Source organism: Euleptes europaea, chromosome 5, assembly GCF_029931775.1.
Source record: "Euleptes europaea isolate rEulEur1 chromosome 5, rEulEur1.hap1, whole genome shotgun sequence".
Taxonomy (NCBI): Eukaryota; Metazoa; Chordata; class Lepidosauria; order Squamata; family Sphaerodactylidae; genus Euleptes; species Euleptes europaea.
This window is the reverse complement of record NC_079316.1, coordinates 38,849,464-38,862,040: the sequence shown is the minus strand read 5'-3', so window position 1 is coordinate 38,862,040 and position 12,577 is coordinate 38,849,464. Positions and strand designations below refer to the sequence as shown.

At 42.8% G+C, this 12,577-nt stretch overlaps 1 protein-coding gene across 1 annotated transcript in view; it reads right to left on the bottom strand.

Annotated features, from left to right (window-relative positions):
* Window positions 1-12,577, bottom strand: part of EPHA4 (EPH receptor A4) — a 172,293-nt gene that overhangs the window by 60,469 nt on the left and 99,247 nt on the right. Inside the window, exon 5 of the mRNA XM_056850584.1 lies at window positions 9,685-10,023. Within this exon, the coding sequence (XP_056706562.1) occupies window positions 9,685-10,023 (339 nt within the window). The remainder of the gene's footprint in view (window positions 1-9,684; window positions 10,024-12,577) is intronic.

The window sequence follows — 12,577 nt, the reverse complement described above, 5'->3', positions numbered from 1 at the left end:
TGACGATGTCCGTAGAAACGTTGCCATTTGGATTACAGACCGCCACGGATTGCTACAGCTCTATTTGCAAGCCGGCGCAAACCTAGGCAAACTAACAACGTGGATGATCCTCTCAATGCTGTGCCGGTGCAAATGATGTTTAGGTCATCGAGGTTTCTCGCCAAAGTGTACTGCAAGGACAGGTCTGCCCAACACAAATAGCTTAAGCAAAGATGGTCCCATTATCCCTGTACGTTCAAATGTATCTAGCAGTCTTGCTTTTTGCTTCCACCTCTACAGTTAAAAACGTAACAATTCAACATGGGAATGAGAGGCTGAGGCAGTGTTCTTGTCTGTGGATATAATCAGGTCAGCTTCCTACTCTGCTCCTTGAATCATGAGTCAGTGGAGCAATGCGGGGACTTAGAAGGAGGCTATGTTTATTTGTGCTACACTGCATGGCATTTTAATTAGTAACTCTGCGGATTTAAAACCTCTGAATGGACACATAGGGGCAGTTGTGTAGCACAGCTTTTGTGCTCTCGCTCCTGGAAAAAGAAATCCTGTTTGAGGACACCAGCAGGGGGTTAATAGAAGCTTTGATAAAGTTCTCTGAATCCTTTTATTGTTGCTCAACTGCAGACTGGACTCTGGTGTCTTGCTGGCTGCTCCCAGGAGATAACAATTAATTTTACTCAATTGGGGGAAACGGCTAAAAACAGAGACGCTTTCCTGGATATTTGGGCTGTGAAGAGCAAGGTGCAATTGCTGCAGGGTTACTTATTCTAGTCCAGCTGAGAACTTGCCTGATTCTTCACATGTATTTCAGGGGGCTATTACGGATCAAATCTAGGGGAGATCACAAAGAATTGCCCAAAACATGAAATAGATAATCACAGTAACTTAACGGCTAGTTAAGCTATTCTGTGTTCTGGGGTGTTTCATTCTTTTCACTACCATGCAGAGCATTTCCCATCTTACTTTTAATACATATAGGCAAACGGAAGAATTGGAGCTATTCATACTTGTAAATACACCGTTTCACTACAGAGGGGTAATGAATTCCATTTCCCACAGAAAACTGTCAGATCTATATCAAAATGTGAGCAAACTTGTATTTAAACATTGTAATTACCGCTTGTCACTACTGGGCAGGCTACTTTCCCCTAAGATGTTCACTGAACCCTGAAGTTGGTGATTTACTAAGGCTTCTTAAAACCTTTTCTTTGCCTTGCTGACTGAGAGCCTTATTCTCTCGCTGAATAGAAATTCATGGAAATGGGTGGTACACAGCCTTTGCCAGAAAGTAGGCAATTGTTGTTTGTGTGATTTCTTTGTGCAATAACACTTAAATAATAATTTTACCTCTCCCAATAATAGATTTCCCATTTTATTTTGTTTTGTTTTTAGTTTGGCTCCATGGACACACGCTCTTAAATGCACGTCTAATACACATTAATGTGGTAGGTTGCCAAAAAGCTGGAAAAATTCAGCTTACAGGACATATTTCCTACCACAGCACACTCTTTTCAGAGGCATTATTTAAATGACCATGGGAATTCTCAACTGATCTGCACTGTTTATCTTTGAGGTCCCTGAGAGATCTCTTCCCAAGCACATGTGATGGACAAATGAAAGGTATTTTTAGCTACCCATTCATTTCAGTAGTATTTCAAACTAGTCCAATGCTGGGATTATTTTTCTACTCTCTGGATCTCCTACCACATTTGTACTTCAAAGTTCTGTGGTTTCCCAAAAACCCTTTGTTTGTTTTGCTTTCAAAATTCTTGTGGATATACAGTATACTATGAATCATCAAGACATCAAAAGAATGAAAACAAAAGTCTAAGGTAGACAATGACAGAATAGATTGTGTCGATTTTTTTTAAAATGCTCTGCTGCCTAAAACACAATGTGTAAATGCTTCAAGCATATTCTTCTTATTTTTTAAAAACTGGTAACAGAGCTTATATAAAATATAGGAATAGATTCTTTTTTATTCATGGCCACAACACATCAACTGAATATTTCTGCAGTTCTGCCCCCCTCTGTTATACAATGATGAAGTTTATGTTGTTAAGAATCTTTCCATTTGTCAAAATGTGACTCATTTTGGAACACAAAGGCCAGCCTGCTGTGTAAGGAACATGTGCTACACCTCGGACTCCTCTCTTGTTGACGACTCTATTTATCGTGGTGGATCAAGGCACAGAGAAATCAACCTTCCTCTCTAGTGTTTGGGGCTCCTGCACAATTTCTCCCACAGCTGAATGACTGGCTGCTTTTCACAACAGAAAAGAGGAGACACCCCCCCCCCCCAATAACTGAGACCATGGCCAAGCTTGAGTGCCAGGTGGGACATATGCACATCAGGGTAGGCTTCTGCTTTGTTGGTCATGATCTTGACGTAGCCATTTCTGTGCCTGCTTCAAATAGCAAAAGCATGTTCTTAGTAGTTACCTCACATTGTGGAATTCCTCTTAAGAGGTCTGACCATGAATAGTTCCTGGAAGCACTGTCAGACTTTCTTGTTTGGGCTGTCATTCAACAGCCACGGTTTAGCAGGCACAGTGTGATTTTAATTTCAATATAAACAATGTTTAATTGGGTATTCTATTTTTATTGTATTTGCCTTTAGGGTATTATTACCTATCCCAAGCCTCTGGGAAGAGCTGGATAGAAAATGCCATAAATATATAAACCAACCACCTATGAAACCTGTTTTTTAATGCCTGGATTGTGAGTGTCTATTGCAGATATTAAGAATTATGAGGAGGAAGCTGCACTGGAGGGTACATAACCAACAAGTCATCTTAAGTGATGCATCAGGAAGAAAATCTTGAATGTGGACTGAACTAGCAGCTAGCAAAGGACAAAGGAAACCGGAACTGGAAAGTGAAAACTGTTCCTGTTAAAAAGGTTGGATTTCAGCGCTTCCTAGTCTGGCTCACTGGAAAGGCTAACACACTACAGTTGAGGTCCTTCAATATTAATTTTTTGTGTGTGTATGCTTCAAGGAGATAAAATATTCCACTTATTTCAAAAATGACCTTAACGTGGTGCTGCTCAGTATATAAACACAGCCACATTCATGTCAAAGTTAATTACTACCTTTCTCACTCCACTGACTCCTACTTCAGAAGGGCCCCTTTACAACAGTATCTCGGTGGCAGGCGAGCAGTTACAGTGTGTGTTCTTCCTGTGGTTCAGATGAGCATGTTAAGCTACTTCACATACATACGTCATCCAGATTTCTAGGAGGGATGACATTGTCATTGGAAAGAGCCACAAAACCCTACATTGTCTTACATTGGTGCAGGAAGGACACAGTAGTTCCCCCACTGCTGAGGTAAACTTAGAAAGGGCTTCTAAAAACACTACCTGAAAGATTGTGGTGTGGTGGTCAGTACTTTGAACTAAGATCTGAGATATTCACATACGGAAGCTGTGAAGCTCACAGGATGAGCTTTGGCCAGCCACTCAGCCTAACTTTCTTCACAGGGTTGTTGTTAGGATTAGGCCCACGTTCACTGCCCTGGGAAAAGGTTTGGATAAAAGGTTGGCTAAAAATTAGGTAGACAGGCAGCTTCCTGTACTGGTTCTTCATTTTGGTCAAGTCATTTTATGTGATGCTCCTGTGGTCAAGGCCACATTGTTCTTGCTCTGCCGTGACCTTCCCAGCAGTGGAGGACCTGCAAGGCCTCAGACTGGAGAAGGGAGGGGGCTGCACCACCTTGTTGCTCCACGTTTCCATATACTCTGCTCTTCCATGCTGCCTCCCAGGTTGCTCTCTTTCCTAGGCAGGGTTTGATGGTGTTACTGCCTCCACCTGCTGCCAAACTCTATTACTGAACCCAGAATTTGCCTCCCCACCCTGCCTGTTCTGGGCATGTCCTTGCCTGGCTGTGGCAGCTGCCAGTTGTGTATGGCTTGTCTCAGCCAAGATGAGTTGCCCCTGCAAGTCTGGGGTGGGACCTGTCCCCGGACATTTTATTCATCATTTCTGTCTATACACTAAAATATTTCTCCAGGCAACTGTCTTTCTCTTCTTAGACCAGTTCTGAACATTGTACAACTGCATTCTAATTAAGCAACATAACTTTTAGCTAGTAGCAGAACATTGAGAGTACAGGAGACAGAATTCCCAGGAGATATGCGCTTGATCTTTAGATCTCCGCCCCACCAGAAATAAGAATGACCTTGGCACTTATTGCTTTGAGAACATAACAATAATACTCATTAGTTTGACTTATTTTCCTGTCACCGATTTCCTCACACAAAGTAAGCCAAACACTCACTCAGCAGCACAAACTTAACCAAGGGGGAAAAGTTTTCTGACCTGTGAGTAAAATAAATTTTAAAAAAATCTTTTGGGAAAGAAAGTACAGATTATTCCAGCTATTTCAGTCTGAAGCTTAGCTTCAATCACACAGTTATCTGATGAAACAGCCAAATATTCACAGGAACATAATGTACATAGACACATGGGATACTTGAAGATAAGGAAGTCACATGGCAAATCTGGATAACTATGCATTATTGGATAAGCAGAAGTCAAGGTAATAGAACTTCTGCAGTGGCTGGCATGTGCCTCAGCTGCCCTTCTGGTAAACCAGAGAGGATAATGGACGGTACCAGTCTTATTTTTATGGGAGGGAAAAGGTAAATGAGTTTTTGCAGCCACTTTAAAAATTGTCCCACCTCATTTTATTTCATGTGTTTGTGCGCCTGCATGTGTGTTTATGAGCTAATCAGAATATATGTAGAACAAGGTGGCAGTCTAAGAGAAAGGCTGACAGACCCTTAGCATTTGGAAGCTAAGGGCAATCTGACGCTTCTGATTTGCTTGAGCAACCTTCCATCACTGACAGGGTGAGCTCCACAAGCATCTGAGGGCATCATATCACAATGGATCCTCACTTGATATGGCTACACTGGCAGAATACTGGCAGAATACAGAGTGGTTGACACGCACTTTCTGTGCTGTGTGGAATTAAATCAGCGGCTGAAAAACAAACATGGGCTTAACCAAAACGTCAAATAATAATTGGTCTTGTTTTTATACAATCTTCCAGCGTGGCTACGTTTCCTGTAAGCAACCACCTGACAAGCTTTGATTGTTCTGATAGTAGGTTAAGATTTATGGAAGGATAGGATACCTGCCTCAAGCAGGTTCTTTGGTGAGGTGGCATATAAACCTGAAATGCAAAACCTAAAATGCAAATCTGCTCCTCTTTCTCCAAGGAACATCTTGAAAATCTTATATGGGCATTCTTTGCACCCTACTTGGTTTGATAAAACTGTTGCTAGAGAAACCAAACTCAATTTTTTGAAGTTAGTAGCAAGAAATATTCATTTCTAACATGCCTGGAAGACTACAAGTGACAACAACAGCAACAATTTCCTGAAAATGGGAGGCAAGCGTCTAAAAAAATGAAGGTACTTAAAGATCAGAAGAAATGAAATAAAGGGATATGAAAAAAACAGTTTGTTATAGTTTACAGTTCCCCTGCAAGGAAAGAGATTTGTGGCAGGCAAACAGACACACTGGAGGAAAGAGAGTCTATCACACAGAGTTGGACATCTTCACGCAGAAGATCCATAGCTGAGCATGGCAACAATTAAAAAAATATCCACAGCAAGATGCAGGGAAGGGGAAAAGACTGTTTATTTATTGATAGGATATCCCCATCCTAATTGGCATTTCCTCTACTCACTTTGCTGTGATGGCTGATTCAATGCAGTGTTAAGCTTAAAGTCTAACAAATTACCAAGTGCTCAGAATATGTCTGCTTAAACAACAAAAAAAAGAACCTTGTAATGATGCCAAAAAAGAACAAAACCCTAAGAAAGCAGCAGTATTCTCCTCTCTACAAATGGAAAGAAGATAGAGACATTTCTATTTTTAATCGATACCATTCAGTGAGTTCTTTTTACATAGCCTCATTCCCATGTGAGATCTCTTTGTTTTACTACAGAAACAACTGCCCAAACTTCACTGAGTGCCCACACATAATATATACAGAACAATTACATCTGTCACACTGAAGACTAAAACTGCTCAAGTAGTTATCCTTGTGTATAAATGGTAAATACACAAAACACACACAGATGTTGTTCCTTTCCAGTAAGCAAAGGTTCTTTGCTAACCACAGACAGAGTCTCCTTACTGAAAGATTTATTTTTAATTTTGAACAGCTTCACTGTATTATCTGGGCGGTGGGACAGCTCCAAGGTTTTATGCTGCTCAGCAAGACACTACGTTTTCTCACTGGAATCAGCCTCCAAACATAATATAGGAATTGCCTTTCTATTTTCTGTTATTAGTTAGACTTTGTTTCTAGAGGATCTTTTGAAAAACATACAGCATATACAAGCCAAAAATAAGTCATTTTCAGCTCCAGGAATGTCAAGGGGAGATATTTAAGCATGTGCTTAACTCTCACTGATACCAAAGGACTGAAAAGAGCTTAACTTTGGTTGAGTCATACACACATATCTTCTGAATTCATCAGAAATGTACTTAGGCAAACATCCTGACCTCTGCAGACAGAGACCAGTGATTCACACATCTACTTGTTATGAGGATACCACCAATAAGCTCCCATTACCTTAACACAATCACGGTGATAATTTTCACCCAATGTCCCCATCTCTCTTGATATTAGACAAATTACTACAGCGCTGTTTCTTAATGAAATCATATTAAGCTGAACTGAATGGCATTCGGAAGACACACTAATATTTTTTACACCATTCTCTAAAATCTACATTTCAAAAAAGAATATTATCATACCTGGTTTAAAGCCTTATTTGGATACTACTTATAAACCCAGGCACAAATCTTATTATAAACGGTAATGTATTCATCATCACTTTCAGTAACAAAAGATTCATTTGCATATTTTCACTTAAACATTCCCTTGTAGTGCTTGAGATGGGAAAAGGTTACATATGTGTTTTTCCTAAAGCGACTAAGCTAAATTGCTCTCAGTTTGTTGATAAAAACTGCCTTGAAAATAGAAAACACTCAAACTCGCGAAAGTACTGTTTATACCAGTATAGTACTGTGTTTATTTCAATAAATGTAGTGCCAACTACTCACGTAAATAAACACAGGTTGCAGATTTAGCAGAGATGGCTGAATTAAGATCCTCTTCACTTTTACAAATTCTGTAAATATATCACTGTCTTTATTATTTTCTGCCTTTTTTCATGAACACACTTGCATGGCCCTTTCCCCCACAGCCACCATGAGCATCTTGTCCTGCTTACCCATCTGCAACCAGACCTGAGCAGGCCCCGACAGGCAGTGACCAATTCAGGGCTAGCGTTGGCTGCAGCATCTGCACAACCCTCAGCTCAGCCTTCCCCAGATTTCCCTCATGATACAGCATGCTTTTGCCATCTCTTTAAAAATTCCAGCTGAGTATTACAACACCAAACAGAGAGCAGATGAAATCCCCTTGCGGGTACGCTCTTAGGTACGGACCTTTCTAAAAGAGAAGCTATGTTCCATATGAATTGCCTAAGGAGAAAAGGTCGCCCTCACCTCATGGACAATGCTTATGTAGATGAGATAGACTGCCTTTCATTATGTAAGGTAGGAATAATGGACGACAACCTTGAAAGATAAGGACTGCTATCTATAATGCCACTTAAGGTTTCTCTTTCTGTTGAACCTGCAGCTACTTCCCAATAGGGCTGTCAAAAAAAAAATTCGGTACAGTTCGGATTCGGCAAAATTCCGCCCGTTTTTATTCGGGCCGTGCCGAAGTCCAAACTCCCCCGCTTCAGATCCCCGGAATTTCGGGGGGATCCGGAGTTCGGGGGAAAATTCGGCCCCCGCGCGCCTTCAGAGGGATTCCCTGAAGGAGCGCGGGGGCCCTTTAAACTGATCTGAGCCTCCCAGCTGGGAGGCGCAGGTCAGTTTAAAGGGCAGCCCGCACCTTTCAGCGGGCTCCCCTGGAGAGGCACGGGGTGCCCTTTAAACTGATCTGTGCCTCCCGGCCGGGAGGCACAGATCAGTTTAAAGGGCACCCCGCGCCTCTTCAGCCGGCTCCCCTGAAGGGGGGCGGGCTGCCCTTTAAACTGATCTGCGCCTCCCGGCCGGGAGGCACAGATCAGTTTAAAGGGCACCCCGCACCTCTTCAGCCGGCTCCCCTGAAGGGGGGCGGGCTGCCCTTTTAACTGATCTGTGCCTCCCGGCCGGGAGGCGCAGATCAGTTTAAAGGGCACCCCGCGCCTGCTTACTGACGGCCGAATTTGCCGGATTTATTCGCGAACTCCCTGAATTCGGCCCCCCCGGTTGCCTGCCAGTTTTGAGTTCGGATCCGTCCGAACAGAAAAGCGCCGAATCGAGGAGAATTTGGTTGATTTTCTGTTCGGACCGAACCGAATTGACAGCCCTACTTCCCAACATTAACTAGAGCTGAATTTCACAGATAACCTCATTTAAGGAAAACGTGCACAACCACAGTTTGCTGTCAGGCTTGTTTGTGCCTTGCTCCTACCTCCTCATAGGGTTGCCTGCTCTGGGATGGGAAATACCTGGAGATATTTGGGGTGGATCCTGAGGTGGAAGGGGTTTGAGGAGGGGAGGAACTTCAATGGGGTATAATGCCATACAGTCCACTTTCTAAAATGGCCAGTTTCTTCAGGTGATCTCTATTGCCTGGAGATCAGCTGTAATCCCAGGAGATCTCCAGCTACCCCTTGGAGGATGGCAACCCTGCCTCTTCATAAGAGAACTATAGTTACACACAAACTCTGGTTACTCAAGCACGCTGAGTAACTGCAGTTAGCTTTACCTACTAACTGGGATCCTAAAGAGGTCATACAGGGTTAGAATCCTGATTAGTTGTGGGGGGAAGCTAACTATTCTCTCCAGGATCAGATAAGCATGCCTATTATATTAGGTGCTTTGGAACACTGGCAGGATAATGCTGCTGCAGTCATCTTGTTTGTGGGCTTCCTAGAGACACCTGGTCGACCACTGTGTGAACAGACTGCTGGACTTGATGGACCTTGGTCTGATCCAGCATGGCCTTTCTTATGTTCTAACTCTGGTTAGCCTGCATGTTTGCACTGATGCATCATGAGTAACCACAGTTAGTTTTTAACTGCCATTCTTGGTGTGTGAAGGACAGGGGAAGAAGTGAAATGCACACATGAACACAGCAACAAACTGGGCTTGTGCACACTATTCCATGACCATAGTACTATATGCTATCTGAATGGCTTGTATTGTTTCAGAAGCTCACACTAAAAGCCAAACAATATTGTAGTTCTAGATTCTGGAGAAGTGCCAAGACTAATCTATCCATACTCTGTACTCTCCAGTGGCTCAGTCAGTTCCAAACTTAACTTCTCTTCCATATGGTGCAGAAAAGCAGCAGGGTTTTTGACTAAGCTGCTCTCTGGCTCAAAAATTAAGACTCCTACCCAAGTAAGAATATGACGCCCTTATTAAAACTGAACGGATCCTATGTGGAAATCAGTCCTGGGGGTTTCTCGGTTTAGTGCACACAATGCCAGTCCATATGAAAGGGCCACAGCTGTAATTGTCAGAAGCATCTCCTTAAAACATAATTTCATCCTAAGTACCGGTGAAAATACTCAAGTAAGTAATCATTTAACTATATGAATATGAGAAGAAGTATGGAGAGGAAGAGAGGGGAAAAAATTGTATGCATAAATGTTTACCTGCTTGGTTAGTTGTCACAGTGACAGATACAGCCTGGTCTGGATTCGGATCTTGTCTGGATACTCCATTCACTGCCCAGATTTCAAAGGTGTAATTAGTATGTGCCAAAAGATCAGTAATGGAAACTTTGGTGGTTTTCAATCCATTCTGCTGAGGGCTGAAGTGTACACCGCTACCGCACGACCGACAGCGATTTAGATCACTGGCCCCACATCGCTTGCATACCACATTGTAGGAAACGTCTTCACGGCCACCTTTGTCCTGAGGGGGGCTCCATTCCAAGTTGACCGATGTTTCATTGACATTAGAAATCAGATTCTGGGGAGCAGATGGAGGGCCTGCAAAACAAAAGTATCGTTTTATGACACTTCTACAGCAAGGAAGGAAAAGAATTGCCCTGCCTAGGAGCATACATACGCTGTAGATTATCATGCAATTTGTGGTAGAAAACACATCAGGTGGTTTGTGCAGCCCGTACTTTTCACAATCTGGAAGCCTCTTTTAAAAAGAAGTACTAAAATGCTTGAAAACACGTATGTCCATTCCCCATGCATTAATCCAAGGAATGTTTTTATATGCATAGCACTTTACACACGCAAATGGATTGGGAAATGTGCATGCAAACTGTGCTGTGGCTATGTTTCCTCAGGTTGACACCCCTGGTCTAGGAACTGCACAGGTCTGATCAGATGATTAGCAACAGTATCAATCATTTATTTGCAAGGCACCCCACCTTGCAACAAACACAACCGCATTCCTAGCACCATGAACACACACAGCAGCTAGCCTCATGAAGCATGCTGCCCAGAGACAATAAAGAAACTGCGCATTAAATCCTTGATCAGATATTAATATCACCCATGGGATTATACCTAGACAGAGACTGAGTTCATGCATTCCTTCCCCTGTACCTCTCACTGTACAAAGAAGGGCTACACATACAGAGGTTTCTATTTCACAGGGTCAGGAAGATCCTGTTTCAAATAAACATAGCAACTCTCCATGTTTAAAGGGCTTTCTCCTTGCCGTTATGGACAGGGAAAAGAGCACAGGAGCCTGAAATCCAGTTTCAATCTCTTGAAAGATTAATCTGAACAAAATTTCCCCCCAATATATACCACTGCTGAGACATTCATGGAAACATCAACTTGTCTTGAAAGAAATGTGATCATATTCAGTGCTGCAGCACTGGAGGCATAAGCTACAGTTCTACTGCTGCAAAGCCAAAGCAGGATCTGCCACAATCTATCACAAGCCAGTGTGGTTTAGTGGTTAGTGTTGGATCTGGGAGGCCCGGGAAGCTTTTTAGGTGACCTTGGGCCAGTCACTCTCTCTCTCGTTCAGACTAATCTACCTCAGAGGGAAGTTGTGAGAACAAAATGGAGAAAGGGAGAGTGATGTTGTAAGCCGTGTCGGGTACCCACTGGGGAGAAAAGTGGGCAAGGCTGGATCAGCTTTCACCCTGTGCTAACTGAGACGTGATGTGTCTGGAGCGAAGAAGCCTGGCAATGCCCACGTTTGCCCTGTTGGCTCGGGTGGGCTATAGGCGGCAAGGAAGAGCACGATGGTGCCTCCTTTCTCTCCCACTGGTTCTTCATCCCTGCATGAAATGAGGGGGTGTGGCAACAAGAGGGGCTGTTGCCTTTGTCCAGTACCATTTCTACCAACCTTACTAATTGACAGGTCACTAAACTAACCTTTACTGTCCTGTGCTAGTATCCATGAGTGATTCTGCCTGTATGTGTAGCCTTTCAAAAAAAAAAAAAAAAAAAAACACAAAAAAACACACACACCTGTATGGAGCTTGTGCATTGGCTTTGGTTTGGTTTATTGGTGGGACCAAGGGAAACATATCTTCAGGGTGGCAAATAAATGAGGGAGGAAAGAGGTGAGTGACTGATGTTTGTATTTTAGGTGAAAGATGACGCGGATGAGTTTGTGAGCGGAGGAGAATTAACTGGTGCAGCTGGGGAGCCTGAGTGATGCTTGTGTGAGTGAACCACAGTGGGACGTGTGCATAGTGAACCGATGACTGGAGAGTGGGAGTGGCATGGGGAAGAGGTAGCAAGCTGAAGTACTGTAGTCTTAGAGTGTTAAATGACCAGGAGAGCTGAGCTACTTGGAGAAAAAGATGGGATAAATAAATTGTGAAGAACATGTACCAAAAACAACAACCACCACCAATTAAAACATCTGCAAATCAACACAAGCTTTCGTCTACAGTGCATACACTATAGGAATATTTCATGTACAATAATTTCACCAATAATATTTGCTGTTAAGACACGCATTTCCTTATTTTTGTCGGTTTGAAAAACAATCTTTATAGAAAATGCATAACTAAAAAACACACACAGAGATTTCTGATGATACTGATTTATGTGAAAATAGTTGCCTCTGGCCTGAGAGCCACATCTGCACCAACCAGAGGATTAAAGTACCTCTCAAATCCATTAAGATGCTTTTCAAAGTAACCATGTCCAGTTTCACATGGGAAAATGTGCCACAATGAATCAAACTCCTCGGAAGCAAAAAGTTGGTAATTACTATGTAGGATGGAGGCTGGTGGTGTCTAAACAGAGAAGCAATCAAGCAGAAAACAAGGGAAGCAGATGCTTGCAGGTTGCCCCACCTCCAGGACAAAAAGGAAGGTGAAAAGATAGTTGATAATGGAACTACTGAAATTCTGGCAGGTTGAACAGGGCAGAGAAAGCAGAGTTTTATGCTTAATAAGCTCCTGGTTTTCTTTTGCTTCCATGGAGAATCCCACAAGGCAAGAACCTCACAGAAGCTGAGAAAGGCCTGTGTAGGCAGCAGTCAGTTACTTTTCCCAGCACAGGTGATGCGAAGCATCATTTTGCTTGGAGCAACCATCTTTCCTCAAGCAGTGAA